We start from the raw sequence: 27,700 nt of genomic DNA, 5'->3' as shown, positions 1-27,700 counted from the left end.
ATCAATAGCGTCCGCTAAGATTAGACTTGGACTTTTAGGTCCACTCCTTCCTTGCCTTGCTCCTCCTCCTCTAATGTATAACTAGTCTTGGAAAGCTGGAGAAAGATAGGCAGGAGCTGGCCAGCTGGATGTGCCACACTCACTACAGGACCTGGGATTAAGAGGAGGACTCCCAACCCATAAAATGACAGATCAGGTAAAGTAGCATTATGTTCATTTTGAATCAGCTTTGAGGAAATGAATAGATGAATTCATTCAAGTCGGTGAGCACATAGAGGATGTGGGGGATGTTGGGTGTAGCTACCACAGATCAAAGCCACTTCTCTTGGCCAACCAATAGTTCATTTGGCTTCTTAAAAATCATATTTAGTAATTAGAATTTTAAGAATATTTGCTGTTTTCTGACTAGTCTTATGTAACATTGTCTTAATTAATTCTGCATACCCACATTACTGAAGGAATATGCAAAAAAAAGTCATATTAACCCAAGTCTGACCAATCATGAAAACTGGTCTAAAATTTTCAAAAATGTCAATGTATGAAAAACAAGAAGTAGAAAATCTATACTAGGTTAAAGAAAACTAAGAGGAACTGACAAACGGATGCAACAATTGATCTTAGGTGGTGGAAGGTAGAAGACAGCTCTAAAGGATAATGTGGAGACAATTGAGAAATTTTGAAAATAGGCTGTATGTTACATAATAATATTCATATATCTATTACATTCTTAGATATGATAATGGTATTGTAATTATGTAGGAGAATGTCATTGTTCTTAGTGAGTACATGCTGAAGTATTTAGGAGTTGAAGCGACACCAATATCTTCAACTAATTTTGAAATGATTCAGTCACAACAACACACACACACATACACACATACACAAACACACACAATGAGAGTTATCCAAATGTGGTAAATGTTAACCATTGGTAAACACAGGTGAAGGTTATGAAGTGTTCACTGCATTACTCTTTCAACTTCTCTGTAGATACAACACTTCTCAAAATAAAAACTTGAAAATAAAGAGTATAGTACTGTTGCTCCCTTATGAGTTTCCCCTCATTAAATGCACCAACCTCTACACACAATCATACAAGTAGATAAATCTATCACCCTGTTACAGTAGGACCTCTGATCCAGTATAACTTACTCTGCTAAGCATTCTTTCATGTCAGTGAGTGACAAGGCAAGGAGCAAGGGTTTTTGCAGTCAGCCAGGTTTAGATTTGGGGTGTGGTGATGCTACTTACCTGCTCTGAGACCAGTGTTAATTTATTTAACTGAGCTTCAGTTTTCTATATTGCAACAAAATGAGAACATATTGGGATATAACATAAGGATATAATACGGGGTATAGAGAGATTATAATAGTTCTTTACATTCTAGGAGTGATTAAATGAGATAATATTAGAGAGACTTAAGTGACAAACATCTTAATGTTAATGGTTATGTATTCATATTCATATAATGTATATTTAGAGAATAATTAAGACATTGTGATTCTCAATTATAGCCTAGGATAAAGCTAAAGCAGTTAGAACTTTGAAGATAATATAAAAATAAATATTAAGTGAATAACTATAGAAATGGTATATAGATTTAGCAAAAATCATGAAGGTAGTGTTCAAATAACTGAAGTTTAGAAGATAATGCAAAATGAAAGGCAATGTGCTTCACAGTGCCTGGCATATAGCAGATGCTTAAGCTTCATTTAAGACTATAGTTAAATTCCCTTAGGGAGATTTCGAAATTGTGCTATAGAATTTTCTTGAGAACTAAGGAATTGCCTAGTAACAGAACCCAGAAAGAACAAGAACTGATGTAAAGCACAATGTTTCAGTTTTGTAAATCCACCCAGACTTTGAAAAAAGTGGGAGAAGCATGAGATTATGGGAGATGGAATCTGCTGCAGTCACCACCTTTACCCCATCTTCCATCTCTGTAGCACCGCTGCTCACCATAGGCATTGTCACTGGTTGGACTCTTAAAATAAAAAGAAAGGTACTATATTCTTGTCTGGTGGAGGCGGGAAGAGAGAGCCAGCAGAGAGCAGAAGCCCAGAGATAGAGTGATCGGTGCAGTCACTGAGACTGCTTGGAGACTCTGCCACAGGAAAAAAAGGAGATGCAAGGATAAAAGCCTAGGGGAGTAAAACCTGCCCCTTGTCTTCGTGGTGGGAGGACCCCAAGGTTCTTCTTCAGCTGAGCTATGGATAACTAGTTGAACGCCATCACCCTGTGGGATTTTTGTCCAGAGACCTCGTAAAAGTTTTTTATGGGTAAGTGCGGAAGGAGGGGATTTGTGTGGTGAGTGGTAGGAAAATGCACTTAGAATTAGTGGGTGTTTGGTGACTTGGCTCCAGCATCACATTTGGTAAGTTCTATGAATATGGGCACTCCTGGATTTTTCTTTTTTTAATTAGAAAGATTATGATCCTAGATTTTCAGATGTGCTTGACTTTTGAATGTCTGTTTCTGACCACTGAGAAATGCAAAATAACCAAGTAATTAAAGGCATAGGCTCTGGATCTAAAACATTATTCTACAAGTTACTGGCTGTGAGACTATAACCCAGTCTAGCTATCTATAAAATAGGGATACTAATGGCACTGTCATGAGTAGTACGGTGGGCAGAATAATGGGCCTGCAAAAGTGTCCACGACCTCATCTCCGGAACTTCTGAATAGGTTACCTTACATGGCAAAAGGTAACCTATTCACAGGTTTTTATAACTTTATATTTACTGGTTATATGATTTATAAATGTCATTATAGTTACAGACTTTGAAATGGGAGATTTTCCTAAAATATCCGGATGGGCCAAGTTAAATTCCACAAATTCTTTAAAAGGAAGAACTTAGATGTAAAATGAACACTTGGCCTCCCCCATTCCTGGCTAAGAAGATGGAGGAAAAGCACCACTACTCAAGGAACATGTTGGCCTCTAGAGCTGGGAGTGGCCCTTGCTGTACTACCAGCAAAAAAACACAGACCCTGTTTCTACAAACATCAGGAAACACATTCTACCATCAACCTGAATTTTTCCCTACAGCCTCCAGAAAGAAACACAGCATTAAAACACCTTAATTTTAGTCTGGTGAGACTCACACCAGATTCCTGACCTAAAAAAATGGTAAAAGAATAAATTTGTGTCATTTAGGCCACTGCTTTGGTGGTTATTTGAAACGGCAGAAAGAAAAAACTAAAATGGGTCAGTGGGATAATACACTTATAGCAGTGAACAGGCATGTAGTAAGTTTATCCAGTATTAGGCCTTGAAGATGTGTTTGCATTGAACCTAACATCAGATTGTCCAGATTCTAGTGATTGAGATTATCAGGGAATTGAGCTAAAGCCCTCTCAAGGCATCTCCTGGTCCCTGCATTGCTGATGAGGGTTACTATCAGCAAATAGGATGGAATTCCCTGTCCTTGGAAATAGCTGAAAGGGAAAAAGTATTTAAGGAGAAACAACCAAGCAAATGGAACCCATCTTAACTATGGATGCCTGAGCCACTGAGTTTTAGATGTCTAGTTACATTTTATCCAGAGACCATTTCAAAATCTCTTGTAATCCCATGCACCATATACCATATTGTGTGTGTGCTTGTGTGTATATGCACATTTTACATATAATATGCTTTTAAATTGTATTTATAATTATTTTATTAATGCTTATTTATAAATAATTATATATGTATATATGATTTATACCTAATAAATGTATAATGTATATTATATATGCTTCTTTTGGAAGATATATATACACATATATATGTGTGTATGTATATATGTATATGTGTGTGTGTGTGTGTGTATATATATATATATATGTATATATATATATATATATGTGTGTGTGTATATATATACACACACACACACATACACCATAGGATCATATCTTTTGGGTAAGCTTTGAAATCCTTTCTCTCAGGGAAAGATATTGTTGGGAGGAAAGTTCTACATAAGTGTCACTGGCAATTAATTCTAAATTAGTGGAGAGAGAAGGCGCAAACCTCCAGGTTCCCAATTGTCTCCCTTAGAGATTCCAGTTCAGTAGCAGGTCTGTGGCGAGAGTCCCAGGAAGCTATACATGTAATAAGCATTCTAAGTAGGATCTGGTTTTAGAACCATTAGATGATAACTTCAAGGGCTCTCAGGATGGTTCTGTGATAGTCTTTTGTTGATGACACTGTGAAATATCTGATCTTCTGCTTGACTGGGGAATAAAGGATACTGGTTAATTAGCTATTTTTATGCTGAATAGGAGGATTTATAATTATCCCCCAATTTAGAGAAAAACTGAAGATCCTGTAGGGGAAGTGGCTTGCGTCACACACCCACTAAATATCAGAATGAGAACTGGAATCCATTCAACAAAGTTCCTACTATATCTCACATCATTTATTTAAAAAATTTTAAATTATGTAATTATATATGAAATAGTTTTCTTATAAAATGTTTAATAATGTAAATAAAAGAAAGAATATTTCTTTATCCCTCTTTTCCAATGTCACATTCTTCTTTAAACATCCTCCTCCTATTTGTTTTTTGAGAAAATGTTCTATGAATTACATACAACATACTCGGATTTAAGCCTTTTAAAAAAATTACACAATTTCCTTTGTCACTTAACAATAAGTCAGTACACAATCACATTATTCTTTTAAACTACTGTATAGCATGTTGTATGTATCTGATGTATGTATAATGATGTGTTTGAATCTATTGGCCAATTCCCATTGAATGACATTAGGTTCTTTCTACACTTTTTGCCATCATACACAAAATGCTGCATCAAAAATCCTTATATGTGACTTCGTAGCATGATATGATTTTTCTAAGATGGCTAGACATGTGATTATGAGTTGAAGGGGAAGAATGCTCTGCTCCTTTCTACATCACTTTTTCATTTGCTTTTGTAGCTACAGGGAGTTGGGGGGAAATAATATCCCTTTAGTCACAACTCGAGGTTCAACTAGTTGCAAATAATGAAAAGTATTACCTAACTGTTGATGTGAATCGTGACAAAGGCTGATTGATGCCTCTTGTATGAGTTTGGAGGTATTTTTGAACCATAATAATGTCCAGGAGTTCCTCATCTCTTATTTTACTTCTCTCAATGATATACATGACCGTTTTTATCTTAGCAGTTTCCTTTGGTCAGCAAAAATTCTACTTTTCAATCCTGATTTTGAATCTGAAATGTCTGTGTGTGTGTGTGTGTGTGTGTGTGTATGTAAAAGGATTTTTGGTTTCTCCCCTGGAAGAAGCTTCAGCAGTGTAAGGGAAATAATGAATGGCTCTCACATTCCAGTATGAATGCCACTGCCAGGAACACAGAGCACACAGTGAGTATCAAGGGACAAGAACCAGCTTGTGAAGCCTGTCAGAAGTCCAAGCTGCAGACTGATGAGATGATGGGTAACTGAACTTGCCTGATGTTTTCTGGCCCTGTGTTTCATTTCCCACAGGTCACCAGGACCTTAGTTTTCGCTATCCTCACTGCTGTGCTTAGTTCCTTCAAGTTTGGATATGACATTGGTGTGATCAATGCCCCTCAACAGGCAAGTGAAACATGCACAATTCAAATCCCTTTTTGTCAATTCCTGTCAATGAAAGAAAGATATCTGTTCCTCATTACGGAGAAATAAGGTGTGCTCATATGGGGAACACAGAGTAATCCCAGCCTTCAGTCAGGTACCATATACGTAGTTAAAGAGCTGATAACTTGGCTTTGCCTCCTCACTTAATAATCCTCATAGAAAAAAAAAGGGGGCAATAAATAATTCTCGATCTTTGACTCTCCTGTTTGCTGAGCTCACAGAAATCTTTAGTCAGAATATCACGTGCCTAAGGTTTTTTTTTTTTTTAAGTTTAAGAGCAATAATACAGCATTCATTCAGAACTCTCAGCCATATATGAATGAAAATTCCAGGGAATGAGAAGAAACTATAGAAGGATATGTTTTATTTCATGTAGAAACATTTATTGAGCACTGTGCATCAGGCACTTTAACATATGCTCTCACAAGTCTGCCCCTCCCAACAATCTTATTATGTCCATTTCTAGGCTAGATTAAAACCTTTACGAGCACTAAGACTAAAAAGATTCTACTCCTTCCCTGCATTCATGTCTCCCATAGGTGATTCAATGTAAAATAATACAAAACTTTAAAATAATAGTCAAGAAGTCCAACAAGATTTGGATTTTCTTCATGATGACTATTTGGATGGGTATTTTTTAAATGATAGAATAATTGCTATCAATTTTCTCATTCATTTTGTGCATCACTACTCTGGTATCAAATGAACAGGAGAGAGATGTGATTTTTCTTAGCTCCCACAGCCTGTAACTGGTGAAACCAAGGACTCACTTCCTCTGCCCTAATTCAGACCGTCAGGTCACTTAGAACAACCTTGATTTCTTGTTCCTCTTCCTACCACCAGTGCCGAGCACAATGATTGGTATAAAAAAAAGTATTCAATAAAGTGTTAAGTGAATGAAGGGAGAAGAGAGAGATGGGGAGAGAGAGAGACAGGAAGAGAGAGAGAGAGACAAGCTGGGGGAAGGATAGCATAAGGTGAAAGTACAAACATTCGTTGGGTGCCTTCTATGAAGCAATAATGTTTTATCTGCTTCTCTTACAACTCCAAGGAAAATGTAAGATATTGCAGGATATGAATGTATGAAATGAGTGCTGGCCAGTCAATCCATCACCTAAAAAGAGTTTCTCCTTCGGTCAAAATATGTGCTCTGGTTAGGTGCCACATATCATCATAAGTGTGGCAGGATCTGCTGCGGTTGAAAGATTTAGGGAATAACACTGAGGTTAGATCTTTTTCCTGTGGGTGATAACATGTGCCAATTTAGCAAGTTTCCTGAATTTTGGCTCAATATCACCATAATTGGTATTGTCTCTTCTCTTTTTGTGGAAAAACCTTTCGAAATTCTTATTTAAACCATCCTATCGAGTCTTAGAGGAAATCTAAGGTTTCCCTTCTTTCAATCACAGTCCTAGACCCAGACCTTAATCAGAGACACCACACCCCCGCAACACATACACACATACACACTGGCATCCAGCTTAGCCCCTTTTCTATAGCCTCTTCCTTCTGTGTTTAAAGAGCTGCTTAAACACTACTATGTGAGAAGTATATTCAGGCCCATCTGTTTTTATTAGTGGAATGGCATTTGGAATTGTTTTAGGATATTTTTAAATCACACTTTTTTTATGCTTATGAAAACTACACATGCCTGTTGCAGAGAGTAACAGAAAAAAATCACCTGTAATTATTCTATCACATAGAGCAAACTGCTGAGAACATTTTGGATTTTTCTTTACAGCCATTTTTCTATGCAATATTATTCATACAGAGTGAACTTCTAATGAGGCAAATGTCTTGGGTCAGACTTCTTTTATCATAAGAGGACGTCAATTATTTTTCTCACTCAGCTGGCTGCTACATAGGACTTTGACCATGACTGGCAGCTGCCTTCCAGGTCCTTGTCAGAGGTCCTCCCAGCTCACTGAAAAATAGTGACTAAATCATCATTGAGACTATACATAGAAGGAAGATAGCCTGAAGGATGTGTCTTTCTTTACTCAACTATACTCTCACATGATGTTTGCCTCTACAGAAACACTCTAAAACACTATAAAATATGGCTCTATAAAATTTAGTTTTGAATATTGTTCATTCTATTACACACTGAACTCTGTGAGGACCCATAGGAGAAACTTCCTTCAGATCTCAATACTTTCTTAGGGCCACTAGATTTTTTTATCTTTGGAATGCATCAGTATACATGATTGTTTTCCTCTCTTTGCACTGGCTGTCAGGAAGTTTATTGCTAAATTTATAGCTCATTTCCAGCAAGGATACAGCACCTAGTGTTTGAATTTTGTATACAAACTTTATTTTCGGCCTCATCTTATCTTTTCCAATTTTTTTCTTATGTCCACTTTTATATTTCCATTAAAATATTTACATAAGTCAATTTAAATTCTGCTGTGCAGGTGTAACACTGGTGTGTATATGTATCTTTTTACCCTGCAGATTATGTTCAATTTAAATAACTGACAACATTTAAAACTTGAAAAATTGTACATAAAAACTCAGAAATCTGACTTCTCTTTAAAAATTAAAGGTCATCAACATTAGTCTCACATTTGCAGTTTCCTCCTTCAGATGGTGCAAATGTTCTTGAGTGCCATAATCCTGCCCACTCACTATTACATCATCAGTAGTAAAGTAGTTCGGTCCTCTCATCATCAAGGTTCCTCTTACTTCTTCACTTATTTGTTCCTGCCTGGTTCCTGTTGGCACTGGAATTTGTGACCTCTGTTTTATAAGACATGGTCAACTGTAAATAAATCTATATATGTTTGTGCATGTATAACACACATAATTGGGATCATCCTGTTTAAAAACCTAAAATTTTAAAGAAAAAAGCAAATAAAAACTTATGGAATGTTTGAAATACTGGAGCTATTTTTCTTCATTTTATTTCCTTAGGTAATAATATCCCATTATAGACATGTTTTGGGTGTTCCACTGGATGACCAAAACGCTATCGACAACTATGCTAGTACACAAGAACTGCCCACAGCCCCATACCTAAGGAATCCAACACTAATCCCTGAGGCTGAGGAAGAGACTACGGCATCTGCTGGCCTCGTCACCATGTTCTGGTCCCTGTCTGTGTCCAGCTTTGCAATTGGTGGAATGATCGCATCATTCTTTGGTGGGTGGCTTGGGGACCGGCTTGGAAGGTAGGCAAATTTCATAAATAAACACAAACAGAAACTTTAGTATTTAGGGTTTGTTAGAATTTGTTTAGAAAGAAATCATCTTTCTTTTTGTGGAGTAGTTCTACAGTTGATTTTTCAACTCATGACCTATGAGTTAGGTCATTGTTGAACCAAATAATGGAAAAAGCTTTTGGATCAATATGCTTAATTGTGGAGGCTTTTACAGAAAAAGTGAGTTTGGTGTAATTTATAGATAATTGCTTTGAGTCTCTGGCTTTGTAAGTTATAAAACATATTAAGAAACCACTGCAGAAATAATTAAGACAAGTGCTGAATGGAAAGGCCAAGAGTGAAATTTTTAACCTGGGAGTCTATTGTTTGTTTCACCAAATCGCTCCATTTCTCAGACATACACTTTTCTATCTTCAAATTAAAATTTGGCATTTGGATCAGTCAAGTCCTAAGGTTAAGTCAATATTCCCAATTCCCAATTGCTCAGTATATCTGGCATGGGGTTTCTAGACGCTGCTACTGCTGTCTCGAAGCACCAGCCAGAGATGAAGCCAGTGGTATCTTCATTTCTCTACTCTGGTTTCTGTTAGGTGTTCTAGATTAAAAATATCAGTGGAATTCCTTTACACTCAAATTTCAGTCATGTGACATACTAAAGCCCTTAGGATCTGCCCACTCTCCATAGAGAGAGAAAGGAAATAAAATTAGAAAAGTAAAGTAATTATTTCTTTATATTTACTTTCTGTTCTTTGAGTCCATCTTTTATTAGTTACCCTTTTTCTGATTATGAAAATAAAAATGCAAATATGGAACATTTAGAAAATGCAAAAAAAATTAAAAAGTAAATGATACAGCTAAGCTATAACTGTCTTAGTAATTTTGGATTACAATTTATTGAAATTTTTAAATTCCTACTTTATAATTTAATCTCTCTGATTATTAAAATTCTGATAACTTTTTTCTCTTGTGCTGGAGTTTTTATATAATACAACTGTAAGAAGTTTTCTTAAGTAATAGGTAGTGTGGTAACCAAGTTTTATTCTTGTCCTTATTTGAAAGGGACTTTCCTCTACCATAAAGAAAATGGTCAGTGCCTCATATTTTTATCAACTTACTGGTGTTTAGTTGAACTTTAATTAGAATCCACACATTGCAGAGTTAATAAATTAACTTTAATCGTAAAAAAAAATTAAAAATCATTTTAATTTGCACCAAATTAGTTTAAAAAATTGAAAAGATTTCTAGATTATTTTTTCTAAAATAAATAAAATTAAACAAAATTAAAATTTTAAATATAGACAAAGCAATTTTTTAACAGCTACTAATATTTTATACTTATTCCCAACCCTGAAGAAACAATTTAAGCTCTTGATATCCCTCATTTAGGCACAAAATTCTGAGAGGTCCAGACTTACCTTAAAACATGTAATTAGTGTCCTAGTTATGGAAGTAGGATGCATGTTCTCCCAAGTCTTAGGATTTAGCATCGACCATGGTACTCCAAAACAATGTCGAATGACCATTTATGGTCATTACCAAATGACTGATGGTAATTAAAAGTGAGTCTTTTTCCAACTCTCAGTGGAAAAATGATCCTCCTTGAAAATCAGCCATAAAAATTAATAATTTTAACTTCCAAAGTAGGATAAAAGAGTATAGTGTTTCCCATAAAACTATTTTTCTAGGCAGATTCACTGAAAAATGACAAGATTTTTTTAATTGTCAGGGTCATTACAAGTTAAAAGTAAATAAATAAAAATGTAATTTTCCATTACTGCTTTAAAAAAGTCCTTCCTTCCTTTTTTTAAAATTTATTTTTATTATGGTGACATTGGTTAATGAAATCCAGTAAGTTTCAGGTGTGCAATTCATCAGTAAGGCATATATATATCTATATACATATATATACACACATACATAGATATATAGATATAGATAGATATAGATGATATAGATGATATAGATATAGATATAGATATAGATAGATATAGATATAGATATAGATATAGATATAGATATATTGCATTGTGTGTTCACCACCCATAGTTAGATTTTTTTCTGTCACCACATATTTGACCCCTTTTATCCCATCTACCTCCCTCCTCCCCTCTTTTCCCCTACCCTCTGGTAACCACTAGTCTATTGTCCATGTCCATGAGTTGTATAATAGTTAATAGATGTCTGTGGCTACTATTTTTAGACTTGCGTTTTCTAGAGGCTATGTGTGCACTTTCGATTTTATGAGTATGATGGAGGAAACCATGGTGTGTGCAACCCACACAGCCACAGTCAAGGGAGGCGTGCAAAACTTGCTGTGGAATGCTTTCTTCCTTTGTATCAAAAATGGAACTCACTACAATGAAGCATTAACCTTTGGTTTCACACAGATCAAGTCCCCAGTTCTGCTACTTAGTAGCTGCGTGAAAATGAGAACGTTACTTAGGTTCTCTAAAATGTTTTCCTCCCATCTGCAATGTGGAAAAAAAATAATACCTACCTCCGTGGTATCATTGTGCAGATTAAATGAGAGGAAATATAAAGAGTTTAGAACTATGTCTGGTGAAGAGTAAGGCAGCAAGTGCAGCCTTTAATGATGACAACAATGATGAAGCCTATGCTAACGAGAGTATTCAAAACAAGATTTAGAGAAATGTACTTAGAAATATATTTCCTTCTCCTTGATTCTACAATTTCAAATATTTTTAGATTGTTTATTCTTGGGCATTTCTCACATTTGAGCAGAAGTTACAAACCCTTTAAGTTGTATAAAGTGCTCCAGCATCCCTCGGTGGTAAGAAAGAAAAACTTTAGAGCAATCTGGCATCAAAAATACTTTCAGGCTATCTCTTTTAAGATTTTTTTAATCTCCCCCACATCCCACCAATAGAATATACTATTAACTAGCCTAGTAACAGTTTCTTAAGGTAAATTTTTGGATTTGCCTGTCCTCTGTCCTTGTGTAAAGAAAAAGCACTTCACCGAGAAACATCCCTTTCTTTTTCTACTCTACAGCTCTGAAGCTGGCCAACTCTAAATCATGCTGTTTCCCCTGCCTTTGTGTAGTTAAAAATTTCCATATATTAGTTTCCTATTACTGCTCTAATGAATTACCACAAACTTAATGCCTTAAAACAACACAAATTTATTTTCTTATTAGTTTTGGAGGTTAGGAGCCCAAATTCAATTTCACTTGGCTGAAGTCAAGATGTCAACAGGGTTGGTCCCTCTTGGAGGTTCCAAGGGATGAATCCATTTCCTTGCCCTCTCCCACTTCCAGGGGCCATCTACATTCCTTGGCTCTTCCTCCACACCTTCAAAGCACATCATTCCAATCTCTACTTCTCTCATCACACCACCTTCCCTTCTGCCCTCTTATTACGAGGATACTTGTGATTATAGCATTGGGTCCACCCAGATAATCCAGGATAATCTCTTCAGCTCAAAATCTTTAATTACATCTGAAAAATCCCTTTTGCCATACAAGGTAATGTATTCTCGGGGTCTGAGGATTAAGATGTAGAGTCTTGGGGGTTTTATTGAGCTCATCACATGGTTGTTGAGCAATCATTGCAGTTTGAGATTAGATAGTTTTACTCTCAGAAAAAAAATTTGTTTAGTGTCAAATATATTTGTGTAAAAAAAGTTCAGCTATTAAAATTTGAAACATTGAAATAGAACATAACAAGATTACATTTTTTTGTGGCACAAACATTTCCATACCTGTCCACTCAGATTCTTTCATTGGCTTTATCATCTTCTGAACTTTGAAGGTTTCTGTGTACCTCACTTTCCCATTTAATAGGAGTAAATATCTGAAAATGTTGTCAAATTTCACTTGATTAATTCTGAAAATGTTTTTTGTTGCTATTGTCAGCTTTTTGTGTATTTTACATTGGTTAACATTAATTCATAGATTCTGAAAATATGCTGACATACAATTTTAAAATAAGAGTAAGTATAATTCTCTATGATAAACCTAAAGTAAATTTTAATTTACTTCGAAATAATCCATAAAAAATAAAAATTTAATTTAAATAGCTCCTTTCATGATCTACAACAACTAAAAACCTGTACTGTTAAAAGGAAAAAAAAAAAAGCAAGGTGTCATAGGTTACAACTACAGATTTAAAGTTAGCTATTGCCAGACATTTATTCTTTAAAATAATCAACTAGTAGGAAACTCAGTTAACTGTTTGAAAAGTGTCAGAAGTTTTATCTTAAATCAAACTAGTCATCACCACAATTGAATCTCTCTATCAAAATGTGGAGATCAGGTGCATGAAACCCACATTCTCTCATTATAAATACTACTTATTTTTAATACTTCAGTACATTGATAAATCAAAGTAGCAATCATGGTTTAAGATTCCTAAACTAGCCTTTTTAGCAAAATTAAAATAATCTCTTAGGTAAAAATCTCAGCATACTCTGAAAGCAAATAATTTTATCAAGTTTTGATGTTGAATTTTAATCCTTGCTTTTTAAAATTTCAGAATCAAAGCCCTGTCAGTAGCAAACATTCTCTCATTTACTGGAGCTCTCTTGATGGGGTGTTCGAAATTGGGACCATCTCACATTCTTATAATTGCAGGAAGAAGCATATCAGGACTCTATTGTGGTAAGTCTCACACCCATTCACACACACACACACACACACACACACACACATACACACACACACACACACACATCCGAAAATTATTTTAACAGCAAATGTGGTAACATGAAGGGAACATTTTGAGCCTGAGGTGGCATCGCAAAAGGGATAGACAGTAACATAAAGTTGAAGCAGTGAATCAGGGAGTTTGGGACCAGTATGAGGGAATTGTGAAGCTAGCTTCTTATCCACGGCATTGACATCATTTCTAGTCATATGATCTCAGACAGATTATTAACGCTCAGTATCCTTATCCATTAAATGAAGAGAATAATATCTACCTCAAAGGGTGTTTGTGAGAATACATGTACAATGTTCAGCACACAATCTAACTACATACAGTAGACTGCCAAGAAATACTAGCTATTATTACTCCTGACATGCAGTAGACACTGGAAAACTGCTACACCCAGAATCTCTGACTCGTCCTGTTTTGGCTTATCTGGCTGCTTATGTCTCTGTCTTATCTGGAAAGACGTTGATGCCTGGTCCATCTCTCAGACTGCACTGCCTAGCCCTGTCGGATTCCAGACCTGGCCAGGTGAAGCCTTGAAGTGGCAGTCGCCATAGGGAGAGAGAATCGGGAAGAAGCAACAGGTAGTGGAGTTCTGAATTAAAGAAGAACACTCCTCACATGAACTTTACATCTGAATTGCCAGAACCATTAGTTCTTGGTAACGGCCTTTCAAACCATTCAGCAGACACCTGAACAAAAAGAGGATCACTCAATCTTCAAAACAGCCAAATCTTTAACTTCTCAATATTGACAATGCCCTAATAGTTCTGGGCTGAGATTTTAACCCATTGTCCCAAATTGTAGCAAATTCAAACCACTAATCTCCATTGGGAGAGGTAGAGAAGAAGCAAGGGCACAAAATGGTATATAAAATATTTATAACACACCTGCAAACAGGAAAGAACATAATCCTATGCATTTTCAATCATCAGTTAAAAGTCTAAAATTAATTAAATTCCACTTTTCGTTGTTTTCAATGTTAATACACATAACTGAAAGTCAGAATAGCTTTATCAAAGTGAAAACTCAGCCCACATGTGGGAAGAGCTTTGGATTCATAGTGAATCAATTCTGGCACTGTCTCTGTCTTATCTTAGATATGTTTCTTCTTCTGGAAACTGCACATAATGACACTATCAAAGAGGTTCAAATCACGATTCTTCTTTCTTTTCTCCCCATTTTTTAAAACATGGTTAAAAAAGATACAAAACATTTTCGGTAAAATTGAAAAGAAATGCTATCAACATATTGTGAAGCAACCTACCACTAGCATAGTAAAGTACACTTGTACTCGCCAATCGGCTTTTAAAATTACGTAGTCCAATTCTGAGTATCAGAGTTACTAAAAATTATAGGAAATGCAATTTGATTTCAAGTTCATGTGACTTCAGACCTGTGAGCTTATCTACACTATTCTGTTCTTGAGGTATACTAGCATATATTACACAAAGATAGTACAGCCTAGACTAGGAACTAATAAATGAGGTTTTTTTTTCTTATTTGAGATCAACAGATCTAACATTAGAGTCAGCAGAAATTCAGATGCTATATCTACCACACAAATAGTCATGTAAAATATTAAGAACAATTTAAAGCTTTAAAAACATATATTGAAAGTTTCCAAAAATATATTTTACACAAAGATCATCCATTTTCATTTGCCAGGCAGGCAGGCAGTCTAAAAGGAAGCCTCTGACAAATCTTATTTTTTAATTCTGAAGAAAAATGCCAAACACTGCATTCAACCTTGACTTATTGGTAGTCTCTGACCTTTTTAATGCACTCAGCAAACGGCTGGACACTCTACCATTCCAACATGACTGAGTACATCTACATTTAAGAAAATTATAAAAGGCAGAATTGGCCCAGTGCTTTTCAATTTTTGTATTCCTTTAAGCACCCAGAGCCTTTATTTAAATAAAATCTTTTCTGAAGCCTATTATGTGGGGAGAATAAAGAAGAAGCTGGGTTGCTCTGTTTGGAGTAATTGGGGAAAGAGCCCCTGAGCAACTTAACTCCTTACACCTAACTCAGTAACGACCCCTCACCACCATCACCATCTTCTAACAGTGATCTTGAGTCACCTCTACATTGTGGAAACTCATATAGGGCTTGTAGCTCTTGTGCTAACACTCTGTTGCACTGTGATCTTCGGTAAGCTCTTTCTCACCTTGATCAAGTAAAGATGTGACCAAGACATGTTCTAATTTCCTTTAATCCCATGAATCTAGATTAAGAATATTATCATTTTTTAAGAATATTATTCATGCATACTTCAGTCTCTTTTTTAAAGACATTCAAAGGCATTATGTGGTAAATTCAATACTAACATGGATTTTTTTTTTAACTAAATAAGACAATACTATGAATGATTGTCAAATGCTTGACTAACCATTTCTTTCTATTTGTATATCTAGCTACAACTTTATCTGGAATCTAATCAACAAATATTTTTTGAATGAACTGTTTATGATTGGGAACAAGGGTTCTTTCTTTCAACAGACTCAGGAGGAGACTCTCAATCAGAATATTGACTGTACTTAAACCAAATTAACATTTTTGAATTGAGATAGTCCTAGATTCTCTTTAACATTTATGTTTATGTTTTATGCAGGGATAATTTCAGGATTGATTCCAATATACATTGGTGAAATTGCTCCAACCGCACTCAGGGGTGCTATTGGCACTCTTCACCAGCTGGCCATTGTCACAGGCATTCTTGTTAGTCAGGTAAAAACTCTTATCCCCTACTTCACCCATCTTCTACTTTATCCAACTTCTCCCTCCCTGACAATCCATCCTCACTGTAAACCAACACAGGAAATAAAAAACAACCCTGAAAAACCCAATTCCACCAGTGATAGTGGAGTTGGTGTAAAGGCATAGGCATTTTAGCTCAAAGCTAAAAATTATCACTACTCCACTCCACACTTTCCCCTTGGATTTGTGATGGTGTTGGCACTAGAGGTAACCAGGAAGCTAAGTCTTGAACTTCTGGATCTATTCTAGAATTAAAATTTTTCGTTTAGATTTAAACTTCACATTTTTGGCTCTCTGGGTTTCCTTTGTTTTGAGGATCTTACCTGGAATTCTAATATATAAATGATGACCGGATTTTGGTCAGCTAGTTCTATCTTTCCCTTCTGTCCTGTGGTCTCAGAGGGAGTCCTTGGAGCTCCAAACCTGTGGCTATCCAGAGGGTAAACTACTGCAATAGGAATCACAAAGCCGGTTCTCATCAGAGTAATTGTTCTATCTCTATAACCCCATTCTATTTAAGTTCTGGATAATCTAAGAAGAAAATTTTTAATAAAGGTCCAAAGTTATGTATGATTTTTAGTGTCTTTTAAATATTAAATATATTCTCTAAAAGTTTGGTTGGTTCTCATTCTAAATGTCCCATTGGAGTTAATGAAAACAAACCTAGGTGAATTCTTTGTAAAACAAATGGTCCCTAATTTAGTTAAGGTGAGACACACTATTAATAGTTTTCATCTTGTGCATACTTGAATCAAAATTGTCAGAGATTACTATTAAATAATCAATATGCTTTTTCAACAAATTACTGCAGAAGGCAGGCCCAAAGTGTTGTGTGGTTGATATGCTTCCCCTCTGCCTTTTCAGATTGTTGGCCTTGACTTTATCCTGGGCAATCATGAGCTGTGGCACATCCTGCTTGGTCTGTCCGCTGTGCCAACTGTCCTTCAGTCTCTGATGCTCTTCTTCTGTCCCGAAAGCCCCAGATACCTTTACATCAAGTTAGATGAGGAAGAAAAAGCAAAGCAAAGTAAGTCTACGTGTGAGTGTACTTTCTGTCTATTGTTTTGGAACTATCAGCTAATGAGAAACTGTGCATGAATGGTTTCTCATGAAACTGGTACCAGTGCTTTCCAAATGAGGTCAGTGATTACATATAAGAAGAATGCGCAAGATCACTTTAATATGACTTGTAATGCCATTTTGTCTACATAAACTTTCACGCAAGCCCAAATCAAAAGCTCATATGCAGAGTACTGAATTCAACCACAGGCTTCTAAAAGACCTTCCCAGCATTATGCTTCTGTGATAATGAGGATCATAGTTTTCTTTGTCATAAGATGAAGCTAAATGTTCTGCTTTTTTAAAAAATAAAACAGCAGGATTTAATTTAACAAAAAAAATTTTTCCCAACTCACACATTATTAATAGAGCTATACAGAACTGCAGTTTGTTCATTTACCTAATAAAAATAAATTTTTAAACCTGAGTTGTATAAACCTAATCATTTTGGGGGACAGGCTTGAAAAGACTCAGAGGAGGTGCTGATATCACCAAAGACATCACTGAGATGAGAAACGAAAGAGAAGAAGCAATAAGAGAACAGAAAGTCTCCATAATTCAGCTCTTCACCAACTCCAGCTACCGACAGCCTATTCTAGTGTCATTATTGCTGCATCTGACTCAGCAGTTTTCTGGAATCAATGGGGTAAGTTTAAGAACATCTCCTAACTCTTAAGAGCAAAGTGAATTAAGATAAAGTGGGAAAAAGGTATAAGTTTAAATAGCTAAAAAACATTTTAAGATGTTGACATCACATGTTTTACTACAATGAACTGAGTAAGCATTCATTTCTGTTTTGCCTCATCTACTTTCTAAAATTAGCTTACAGTTTTTAAAAATGCCAACATTCTATGTACTGTATGTCTATTAAAATGAAAGTAAAAAGGCAAAAGTCATAATAAATACAAAAGAGGGAAAAGGAGAGTAATTATACCAAAGAAAACTAAATTATAAGGGGCTTCTAGAGTTGAGCATCGAATGTAGGATTTACGATAGCCTAGGCATAGTTCCCTCTATCTGTTTAAATGAAATACACCAGATAGCCAGGTGCAAGATGTTCTCTGCAATCCAAGAAACTTTAAGTTTATTTGGGGAGACAGCACATGCACACAAAATGAACAATAGAGTGAACTGATTTGATATTGGTGAGTGAGGATGGTAGAAAACACATTATCGAAAAACATACTAAGTATTAAACTTGCTATCTTTTAGGTTTTGAATTGAAATCTTTCATTATGCATACTAAAATTGTTTTACTGGCAATAGCTACTAGAAGAAAACAAACATTCGTTAAGAAACTAGATGAAGAAAATCACTTGTCCCCTTTCATTGCTGGTAAAAATGTGATTTGGGCTTCCTCTATCGTGAGCCAATCCCAGATCCACAAGGAACACTTTGGGGGTGACTGATGGATGGGCAGAGATGTGGGGGAGGTAAAGAAAGTAATTCCTATGAGGCAAAGCAAAAGGAGCCCTGAACCTTACACCAAAAGCTAAATATGGCTCTGCCGTGGTCTTTGTCCTTTAAAGGGTCCTTGATGTTCATTTTTATCTAATATTCTTTATAACTTTGGGACTCAGAGACCAAATTGCTATGTCCTATCTCAGCTCTGCATGTACATCTAATGGCACAATACTTAATCTGTCTGAACCACACTGCTTTAGCTTCCATTCCAGTGTCTGCCTTAGTGGTATCCAGGAAATATTGAACTTGCAGCTGTTAGCAGCCTAAAAATGATGGAATAGTGTGCAGTATGCTGTAAGTCACTCCTCACTGAACACAGTCTGCACAGTTTTCCTGCCTCAGCCCCATCTGCAGAAAGACATGTTATGTGGGGAAAGAGTGACAGAGGACAGTAGTACACAAAATGACCTAAAAGACTATTATAAAAGTAAAAACATAACTAAATAATAAAGGCTGTGAGGGAGGTTGTATACTAGATTTCTCCATCTCCACTGAGATTAGTGGAAATTTTTAGGTTAAATGTAATAGCAACAGGAATAGCAACTCTCATTCATACACACTGGTAAGAGTATAAACTGACACAACTTCTTTGGAAAGCTGTTTGGCAGTATCTATTAAAGCTGAGCATATGAATGCTCTATTGTTCAGAAGTCCTATTCCTAGGTGTAAATGCATGCACATACACTGAAAGGATTGTTCTAGAATGTTCATAGCAGCACTATTCATAATGTCCCTAAACGGCAACTACCTAAACGCCCATTAATAGTAGCATGGGTAACTAAATTGTGGTATATTAATACAATAAAGTACTATATAGTAATGATGATGACTAGTCTACAAACACATGACCTAGATTATTCTACAAAAGTAATACTGCAGCTAAACTGCTATTACTTTGCAGATCTTTTACTACTCAACCAGCATTTTTCAGACAGCTGGAGTCAGCCAACCGGTTTATGCAACCATTGGAGTTGGTGCCATCAACACAGTTTTCACTGCTATCTCTGTAAGTAAAATACCCTAAAATATTGTGCTTGTTCCTCAGTTCAGGAATAGGAGTAAAAAAAGAAAAAAAAAAAAGAAAAAAAAAAAACTCTGTGATCTAAAAGTGATCAACGACTTATTGTCCACATATACTGGATATATAAAACTAAGTGGGTCATGGGAAGAGTCCTGTGTGTGAATAACCAACCCCTGTATTGAATTAGGCATAACTGAGAAGGTTTTCTGGTTCTCTTGTTATCACTTGTTCTCTCTATTGGTATGGATGCCATTAGTCACTCATTTGTAAATTAATAATTCACATAGGGACACAGGACTTTCTCCTTGTGTAAATATATGGATTCTTTCTCCTTTGCTCTATACTTAAGCACCTTGAGATTAGCCAACAACTTGTCAGTTCTATCAATTTTGGGTCTTGTACCTAGATTCCTCCCTTTCCATGGTTGAAATTCTTTTTTTTTTATACTGATGTTTTGGGAAAATATTTTAAAAATTAATGTAGTCCTCTCAATTAGGTATCTAAGCCTCTTATAAATGCCTATGCTGTTAGGCCATCGGGCAGAGTTTCCAAGTAGCTCACAATGCCATGGCTTCTGGTCCTGCATGTGAGTGCGTGATATCATGAGAGTATGGAATAGAAGTGATGTGTAAGTTGAAAAGTTATTGTTATTTTTGAAATGTTATTCTTTTGAAATGTCAAATGTTATTTATTTTTGAAATTTTTTTCCAACAAAGGGGAAAAGACTATATACTCTTCTTAAAACCAAATATCTTAAATAATGATTCAGTATCTTGACAATAATAATATTTAACATAATATTCTAAGAATTAAAGTAAATAAACAACAACCAAAAAAAAAAAAAAACCCTGAAAACTTCCCAACTAATTTAACTCACTCTAAAACGAGGGTAATTGGGCTTATTTTTATCTTAGAATGCAGGATGTTCAGCTTGGGCTTTTCAATTTTGGTCACAGTGCTATACTCAATATACTTTAGTCATTTGTTTTTAATTCTCTGTACATGGACTTTTAACTATTACCTTTGATTCAATAAATTATAGCCTGGACACCTAGATCAAAAGGCAGCTTTGTCCAGACCACATTAAACAGTGTTGAACCTTGGAAAGCAGGGAAGAACAAATAACAAGGGAACACCCGTGGTTTTGTAGACATGCCTTTAGAGATAATGCCAGTTTAAGCCAAAAGGCCACTCTAAATCAATGAAGGCCTGGTGCTGGGATGTAATCCAAGGGACTATTTGCATTCTTTTGTCCCCTGAGATAATATTTTTTACACATCCTACTTGAACATATTTTTCTAATATAAAGATGATTAAAATATTTTATCTGTAACAGGATTTGCTATGTAAAGCTTCAAGTTGTCGAGGTCGAGTAACTCAAACTCTAATAGTGCCTGAATTTCACAGAATTTCATTTTTTTATTTATTATGGTGACATTAGTTAACGAAATCCAGTAAGTTTCACATGTACAATTCAACAGTGAGTCATATATACATTGCATTGTGTGTTCACTGTCCATAGTTAGATTTCTTTCTGTTACCACATGCAGAATTTCATTTTTGTCTCCCTTCTGCCGACACCTTTGAAGTGGGAAGAGTTATTTTGAAAAGTGTCTTGATTATTTTGAATAAACCTTTATAGAGTTCATCTTTTTATTCTGTGAAAATTTTTGAGCAAGTGGAATAATAAAAATAATTTCTAATCAGCTGTCTAATTACAAATAACGCTCCAGGACTACAAATAACATTTAAAATTTTTAATTATATATTTTTTTGAAAAGTTGTTTTAAAGTCAAAAAAAGTACAAAAATGATAGCCCCTCAGTCATCCAGTTTCTCTCCCCCAAATTAACCAATGTTATCAAATTCCATATATTCTTTCAAAAAATATATGCAAATAAGAATATGCACTTGTCACCAAACTCTAAGTAGGCTTCCAGGATCTAACTGACACACGCTGGGGCATAGCTGAGAGTTTTGGTCAAACAGATATCTCCAGCCCCTAACTAAGTCTCATCCTGTGTCACTCTCCTCCCTGAGTGCTCACCTGGCCTCCAAAAGGGAGTTCAACTTAATTTTCAAGGCATGTAGGTTTAGAGTTTATTATCCTATTAGTAATAATTGTTCTGAGGCAGAAGAAACAGACATGGTAAAAGCTCTTATTCCTGAAGAAATGCTTTTATTTTCTTGGTAGCTTGACGTGATGTCATCAAGTCAGTTTTGAAAGTCATAATCAAAGAGTCAAAATATAGAGAGAAATTTTATGAACTTGAGAAAGCTTTGTTTTTCACACTTCCTTCTCAATAATTAAATGCAAGCTCTTAGCTTATCATCCTGAAGTGATTTGAAATTCTCATACGAAATGCCTCTGAGATGAAAGGGGCTTTCACTGCAGGGGAAAAGAAATATTTCTCAGATATTTTCAGAGCCAGAGCTCACTATTCTAAAGATACTGGATTGCTATTGGTTTACTGATAGATTTATGAGCCTAGTCAATTTACTCACCAAAGTGAGAAATTATGACAGGTAGTTTTTTGTTTGCGATTCACTAACCTTGGCAGTATTCCAAGGATCAAGCAAGACTCTATTCAATAGCTCTGGCCTTGGCTAATTGTAAATTTTAACCATTAATGTGAAGGTACCCAGACCAAAGGGAATCAGTAACATATCTCTTGGCTTAGAATAAGAAAGCACTTTAACCTTTTGCTTTGAGTCTTACCTTCTCAAATGGATAGTTCATTCCCAGCAACAGGTACATTTAGGTACACCAGAAAAATGAAGACTTGTCTATTTTGGTAAAATGATCAAATTTCATATGTTGCCACATGAGCAGTCACAATATGATTTCATTAGCAGTATACAGACCCTTGTGATTATAACTTAGGATAAATACCAAGAAAGGAATTAATGTCATTTTTAGTGTGGAAACTTCATATTTTAAACATACAGGAGATCAACCGGAAGGGATCCAAGATGTATAGCCTCTTAATATTGTATCCAAAGGGATAATCATAGAGAGGTGGTAACACTCCTGTTCTTTCTCTAGAATGCCCTGTTCAAATCAATGTGACTAAATAAAGCAGGTATTCGTTGATGGCCTCTGGTCACTGAGACCAGCTCTGCCACCTCGGGTAAGAGTCACACCCTCCCCAGTTCCACATCTGTAAAATGGAATAATAGAACTGCCTCTTTCCTTCGTATAAATTTAAATGACCTCTTTGTCAGTAAAGACTATATAAGTATAAAGCCTATATATTTTAAAACTTTCCTAGGTATTCCTTGTGGAGAAGGCAGGGCGACGCTCTCTGTTTCTAATCGGAATGAGTGGGATGTTTTTCTGTGCCATCTTCATGTCCGTGGGACTTGTGCTACTGGTGAGTTTGGTGCCCGCACTGAGATTTCTGGTTACCATATGACAGCACTTCTGTGCTCCACGTTAAAGTGTTTTGTATGTCAAAAACATTTGAGAATTTCTTATGAAATAAAGCCAGAGGAACAACATATAATACCAGGGAGAAATGTAAAGAAAAAGAGAACAAGGGTTTAAACTTTGGGTTTAAAGACTGAATATCAGCAAGTAAATTGTACGTATTACCCAGGCAGGCAGTGTAGCAAAATGGTCAGAGCATAAACTCTGGGGTCAGCCTCAGTGCTGGCTCCGCTACTTGGCTGTTGCGTGACCTTGAGCAAGTGTCTAGACCTCTCTAGCCCAGCACCCTCAACCACTACTTTGCATGCATCCTGTCTAGCGACCTAGTATTATTAAGAACAAAAGTCGCTGGATCCCTACCTTGCATTTTTCACAGGAAAAGAGTGACTAAGAGTCATATAAAATTCTAACCTAGAGGATTTCCTATAACGGAACTCAAGAGATTTAAGGATGACTCAGACTAGAATAAACTTGTCTCCAACTAGAATAACTTCTACTTAATTGAACATAAACGCTTCAGGAAACGAGCCATGTCACAGCTAAATTCAATGAGAGTCTACTTAGCTAAAGGAAGAAGCAGCCAATGACCCTAGTCCTATTTTTTGTTTTTTCCTCAGAATAAATTATCTTGGATGAGTTACGTGAGCATGATAGCCGTCTTCCTCTTTGTCAGCTTCTTTGAAATCGGGCCAGGTCCCATTCCCTGGTTCATGGTGGCTGAATTTTTCAGTCAAGGATCGCGTTCTGCTGCTATGGCAGTAGCTGCATTCACCAACTGGACCTGCAATTTCCTTATAGCTCTGTGTTTCCCATACATTGCGGTAAGCAGCCTAACATTGTGCAGATTTATTGAATTGAAGATAGGGTTGGACAGCTGCTAATTGAGACTCTGTATTTGGTCTCTCTGCAGGACTTTTGTGGACCTTATGTGTTTTTCATCTTTGCTGGAGCAATGTTTGTCTTTACGCTGTTCACATTTTTCAAAGTTCCAGAAACCAAAGGAAAGTCCTTTGAGGAAATTGCGGCAGAATTTCGAAAGAAGAGTGGTTCAGCCCAAGCACCAAAAGCTGCTACAGAAATGAAATTCCTTAGAGCTACAGAGACTGTGTAAAGATAACCTGCTTTTTGACATGAAGAAAAAGGAAGGAAGCCATGCGTTTTTAAATGACGATTCTTTGAGAATTTTATGTCTATGTCTTAAAGTATTTTTTTATTTTTTAAAGAGCTTTTATGGGCCCTGATCGGAAATGTCATCAAATTTTACCAAAGAGAGTATTTTTTCTTAAGTTACAGAATCTACTTTTGATGCTAAGACTCTGTAATTAAGTAAACCAAAAAGTCTAGCTCCTTTCACTACGCTAAATGACAAGGACATTCTAATATTCCTAGTTCTACTCTTTAAATAATATTCTCTTGAAATCAAAGTGGTTTCAAGGTATCATATTATTGCTTCCTTAAGCACCTGGTTAGAAACCTGAAGGTACAACTAATATTTACATATTTGAATATGATCCCACTCAGTTTTTATCTTATGCATTAGAATTTGCATTTTGCTTAAATTTTTATTTTTATTTTTTTTTTGTATTTTTTGTGTGGAATGGTTTTTTGTGTATATTAAAATATGTTTATAAAGAAAAACTTATTTTTAGTAGGCATACCAAAATCTTTGAGTACTCAGGGAAAAAAATTTAATTCCTTTAGTGACCAAATGGTTTTTATAAGATTATACTCTAAAAAGGTTTTACCTGGTCATATAGCATGAGTTATCAGTTAATATTAACATCTATTATAAACCCATGTCAGATCTCTTGTTGGTTCAATCCTTTGAGCTATGTTTTGTTTTGCTTTTTAATCGATCACAGACTGGTTTTCAAGCTGTGTTATAAAATATACTCAGTGATAAGGAGGGCATTTTGTATATCTCCTCAAATCTCCAATAAGTTGAAGCCGCCTAACTTAAGGAATTTGAAGTAAAAGATTGCTGTTTGTTTAAAAAAAAAACATCTTCTGAATGTTGGGTCCCCAAAAAATCATGTATGTTAAAGTTCAGACTAGATCAAAAATCCCTATTTAATTTTCCTGAAAATACTGAGTTCCCTAACACAAAACAATCATCCCCTTTGATGTCTCCCTTTTTGTCTTTGCAGTATGAGGATGCTGGCTAAGCTATTCTCCTGCTATTGCTAACATTTATTGTGCCAGTGATGTGTCAGGCACTGTTCTAAGTGCTTCTACCCATGTAGGCAAATTGGAAATACACAGATGATTAAACAAACTTTTGCTTACAGTCAGTTTTGCAACTATGGACATACAGTTCTAATGAATACCAAAGACTTAGCAGGGAGCTAGAGTATCTCTAGGTTGTTTTTGTCACAAAGTGGAATACTGAATCAATCCTTTTTATGTTTGCTTTAATGTGCATAAAAACACTCAACATTTGCTTTTTTTTTTTTCTGTCAAAGTTGTTTACTTTTATGTAATTTAACAGTCCAAACAACATGAAAATTTTTCTTTCATTTTCACCATTTTGTTTTTCCTTTGGGCCAATTTGGAATAAACTTTTCATTTAGGACTTCTGGACACAGTCAAAGTGAGCTTAAATAGTTTAGGAGAACTTTGTGCTAAACTGTGAACTCTGAAAAAAAGAATGTAGGGACTCTGATTAGGACACCAGCAGGAAAATTGCTCTGGTTTGGCTCTTGTCTTCTTCAGGATGCTGGCCTTTGATAAGCTCAAAGTTGCAATAATAAAAATGCTAAATTTCTTTATAGGCAATGAATGTGATTTAATCAAATCACTACTCCTGATCTCATTTACTAAGAGAATAAAGTAGTAAAGGTTTAATTTAAAAAAAAACAAAAACAAAAGACCACATTTAAGTTCTAATTAGTTATTTTGACTCATCCACAAATACCAGAAATTCAGACCCTGAAGTTTTCTGCCTCTGAGAAATTTAAGTAACTCACATTGTTTTCCCTTCCATAATTTTTTCCTTGCAGAGATACAAGTGAATTGAAAAAAAAAAAAAAAAAAAAAAACACATGAAAGAGAAATAAGAAGCTGTTAACACTTTATAGTAGGACAAAAGAATTAGCTAAACAATAAAACTTTTTAAGTCTTCAATGGTATACATCACAATAAATAATAAAATTGACAGTAATTAGTTAGTTTAGTCCCAGGGAACTCAGATGTGAGTAAACACTTGTTTCTCATAGTACTCTATCATTTTTGCAGAAACGTTTTCATATACTCAAATGTTATTAAAATATGATTTTTTCTGTTAACATGTTTGAAGCACGATTACATTTCTTGGTTTGGACACTCATCTGCTACATCATAGCTGTTGCTCACTGCCATGACATTACTGCAAAGAAAGGTCTTCTCTACCTTTCTCCCTTCCTCTTACCTCTCCACGACCAGCACTGGAAGGTGTCACGGTGAGACACCGCAAGAGAATACCCCCTCCTCAAGGAGTTCACAGTCCAATAAGGAGTTCAGGACGACCAGGGCATAAATGTTCCCATCTGTGTCTTTTGCCTTCTCTTATAAAATGGGCTCAATAATATAACCTACCTCAGATTGTGGTTTAAGTGTAAAGTGCTAAGCAGAGTGCCTGGTCCAAAGTGGGCACTTAGTAAATGTTACCTAGAATTAGTATTCATGAAGATACTATTAAGATACAGGATTATCACATATAAGATAGTTCCAAATTTTTCTTTTGAATAAAAGGAGTTTTATAACTCAAGATAATATTCTCTTACTTTAAGCAACAATCTCACAAAGACAAGAGATCAGGGGAGATTTTACGCTATTTAATTCCCAAATCCATACCTGATATTTCCAAGTAGGTTACAGGAGTTTTTATCGTATCTTTTAAATTTGCTTTTTCCTAAGTTATGTTATTTTTAAGAGGTCTATATGTAATATTATTTCTTTGGATAATACTAAATATAAAATAAATTGCTGTATATCATATTTAAATGTAATTTAATGGGATTATAACCACAGGACAAGACCAAACCTTCTTGATAATCTTCAAAAATTGCAAAACTGTGTAAACCAGTGTACATGCATAAGCTACCTCGTATTGCTAGCTTATTGTTGGGTATGTAGCAAATAAAGCAATGTTAGGCAATATCTTGTACTTACAGTGTCCTAAGCAGAAGTGCTGAGTAAAGTGTAAAAAATATAATTTTTCATTACAATTCTCTATCAGTGACCTGAGAAGAAAAGGTTTATTGCCTTTTCTTGAGGCGGTAAACTCTGAGCCATCTGCTGGTGTTTTTACTGCCTTCTAATTGGGTGCACATTAGAAAGAAGCATCATGAAAAGAAACTGATTTTAGTTAAGAGTACATATACACTATAGTTTCATGACAGTAAATATATTTATAAACGCTTAGTTTTTTAAATTTTATATAGAAAATAGCCACGTTTAAGAAACTTGATATTGGTAGCTGTATGTACTCACTTCTTTCTCACAGTATTTTTCCTACTCTCATTTTAAAGAAAATATATTATTTACTT

At 35.4% G+C, this 27,700-nt stretch overlaps 1 protein-coding gene across 1 annotated transcript; it reads left to right on the top strand.

Moving 5' to 3' along the window:
* Positions 1-43: 43 nt before the first annotated feature.
* On the top strand, positions 44-26,214 carry SLC2A2 (solute carrier family 2 member 2). Its single transcript, XM_039865027.1, has 11 exons — positions 44-196; positions 5,476-5,568; positions 8,521-8,777; positions 13,262-13,386; positions 16,056-16,171; positions 17,066-17,228; positions 17,719-17,906; positions 19,626-19,730; positions 23,017-23,118; positions 23,792-23,995; positions 24,085-26,214. Exons 1-11 carry the CDS (start codon positions 185-187, stop codon positions 24,283-24,285), a joined length of 1,566 nt encoding a protein of 521 aa, XP_039720961.1. The 5' UTR covers positions 44-184; the 3' UTR covers positions 24,286-26,214.
* The last annotated feature ends 1,486 nt before the right edge of the window (positions 26,215-27,700 follow it).

This window comes from Pteropus medius, unplaced genomic scaffold (assembly GCF_902729225.1).
Source record: "Pteropus medius unplaced genomic scaffold, Ma_sr-lr_union100, whole genome shotgun sequence".
NCBI lineage: Eukaryota > Metazoa > Chordata > Mammalia > Chiroptera > Pteropodidae > Pteropus > Pteropus medius.
This window is presented reverse-complemented; position numbering and strand designations above follow the sequence as displayed.

Coding starts and splice junctions, on each gene's coding strand:
- SLC2A2 (XM_039865027.1), top strand. Junction 19,731..23,016: donor CAGTTTTCACTGCTATCTCT/GTAAGTAAAATA, acceptor AAACTTTCCTAG/GTATTCCTTGTGGAGAAGGC. Junction 23,996..24,084: donor TGTGTTTCCCATACATTGCG/GTAAGCAGCCTA, acceptor GTCTCTCTGCAG/GACTTTTGTGGACCTTATGT.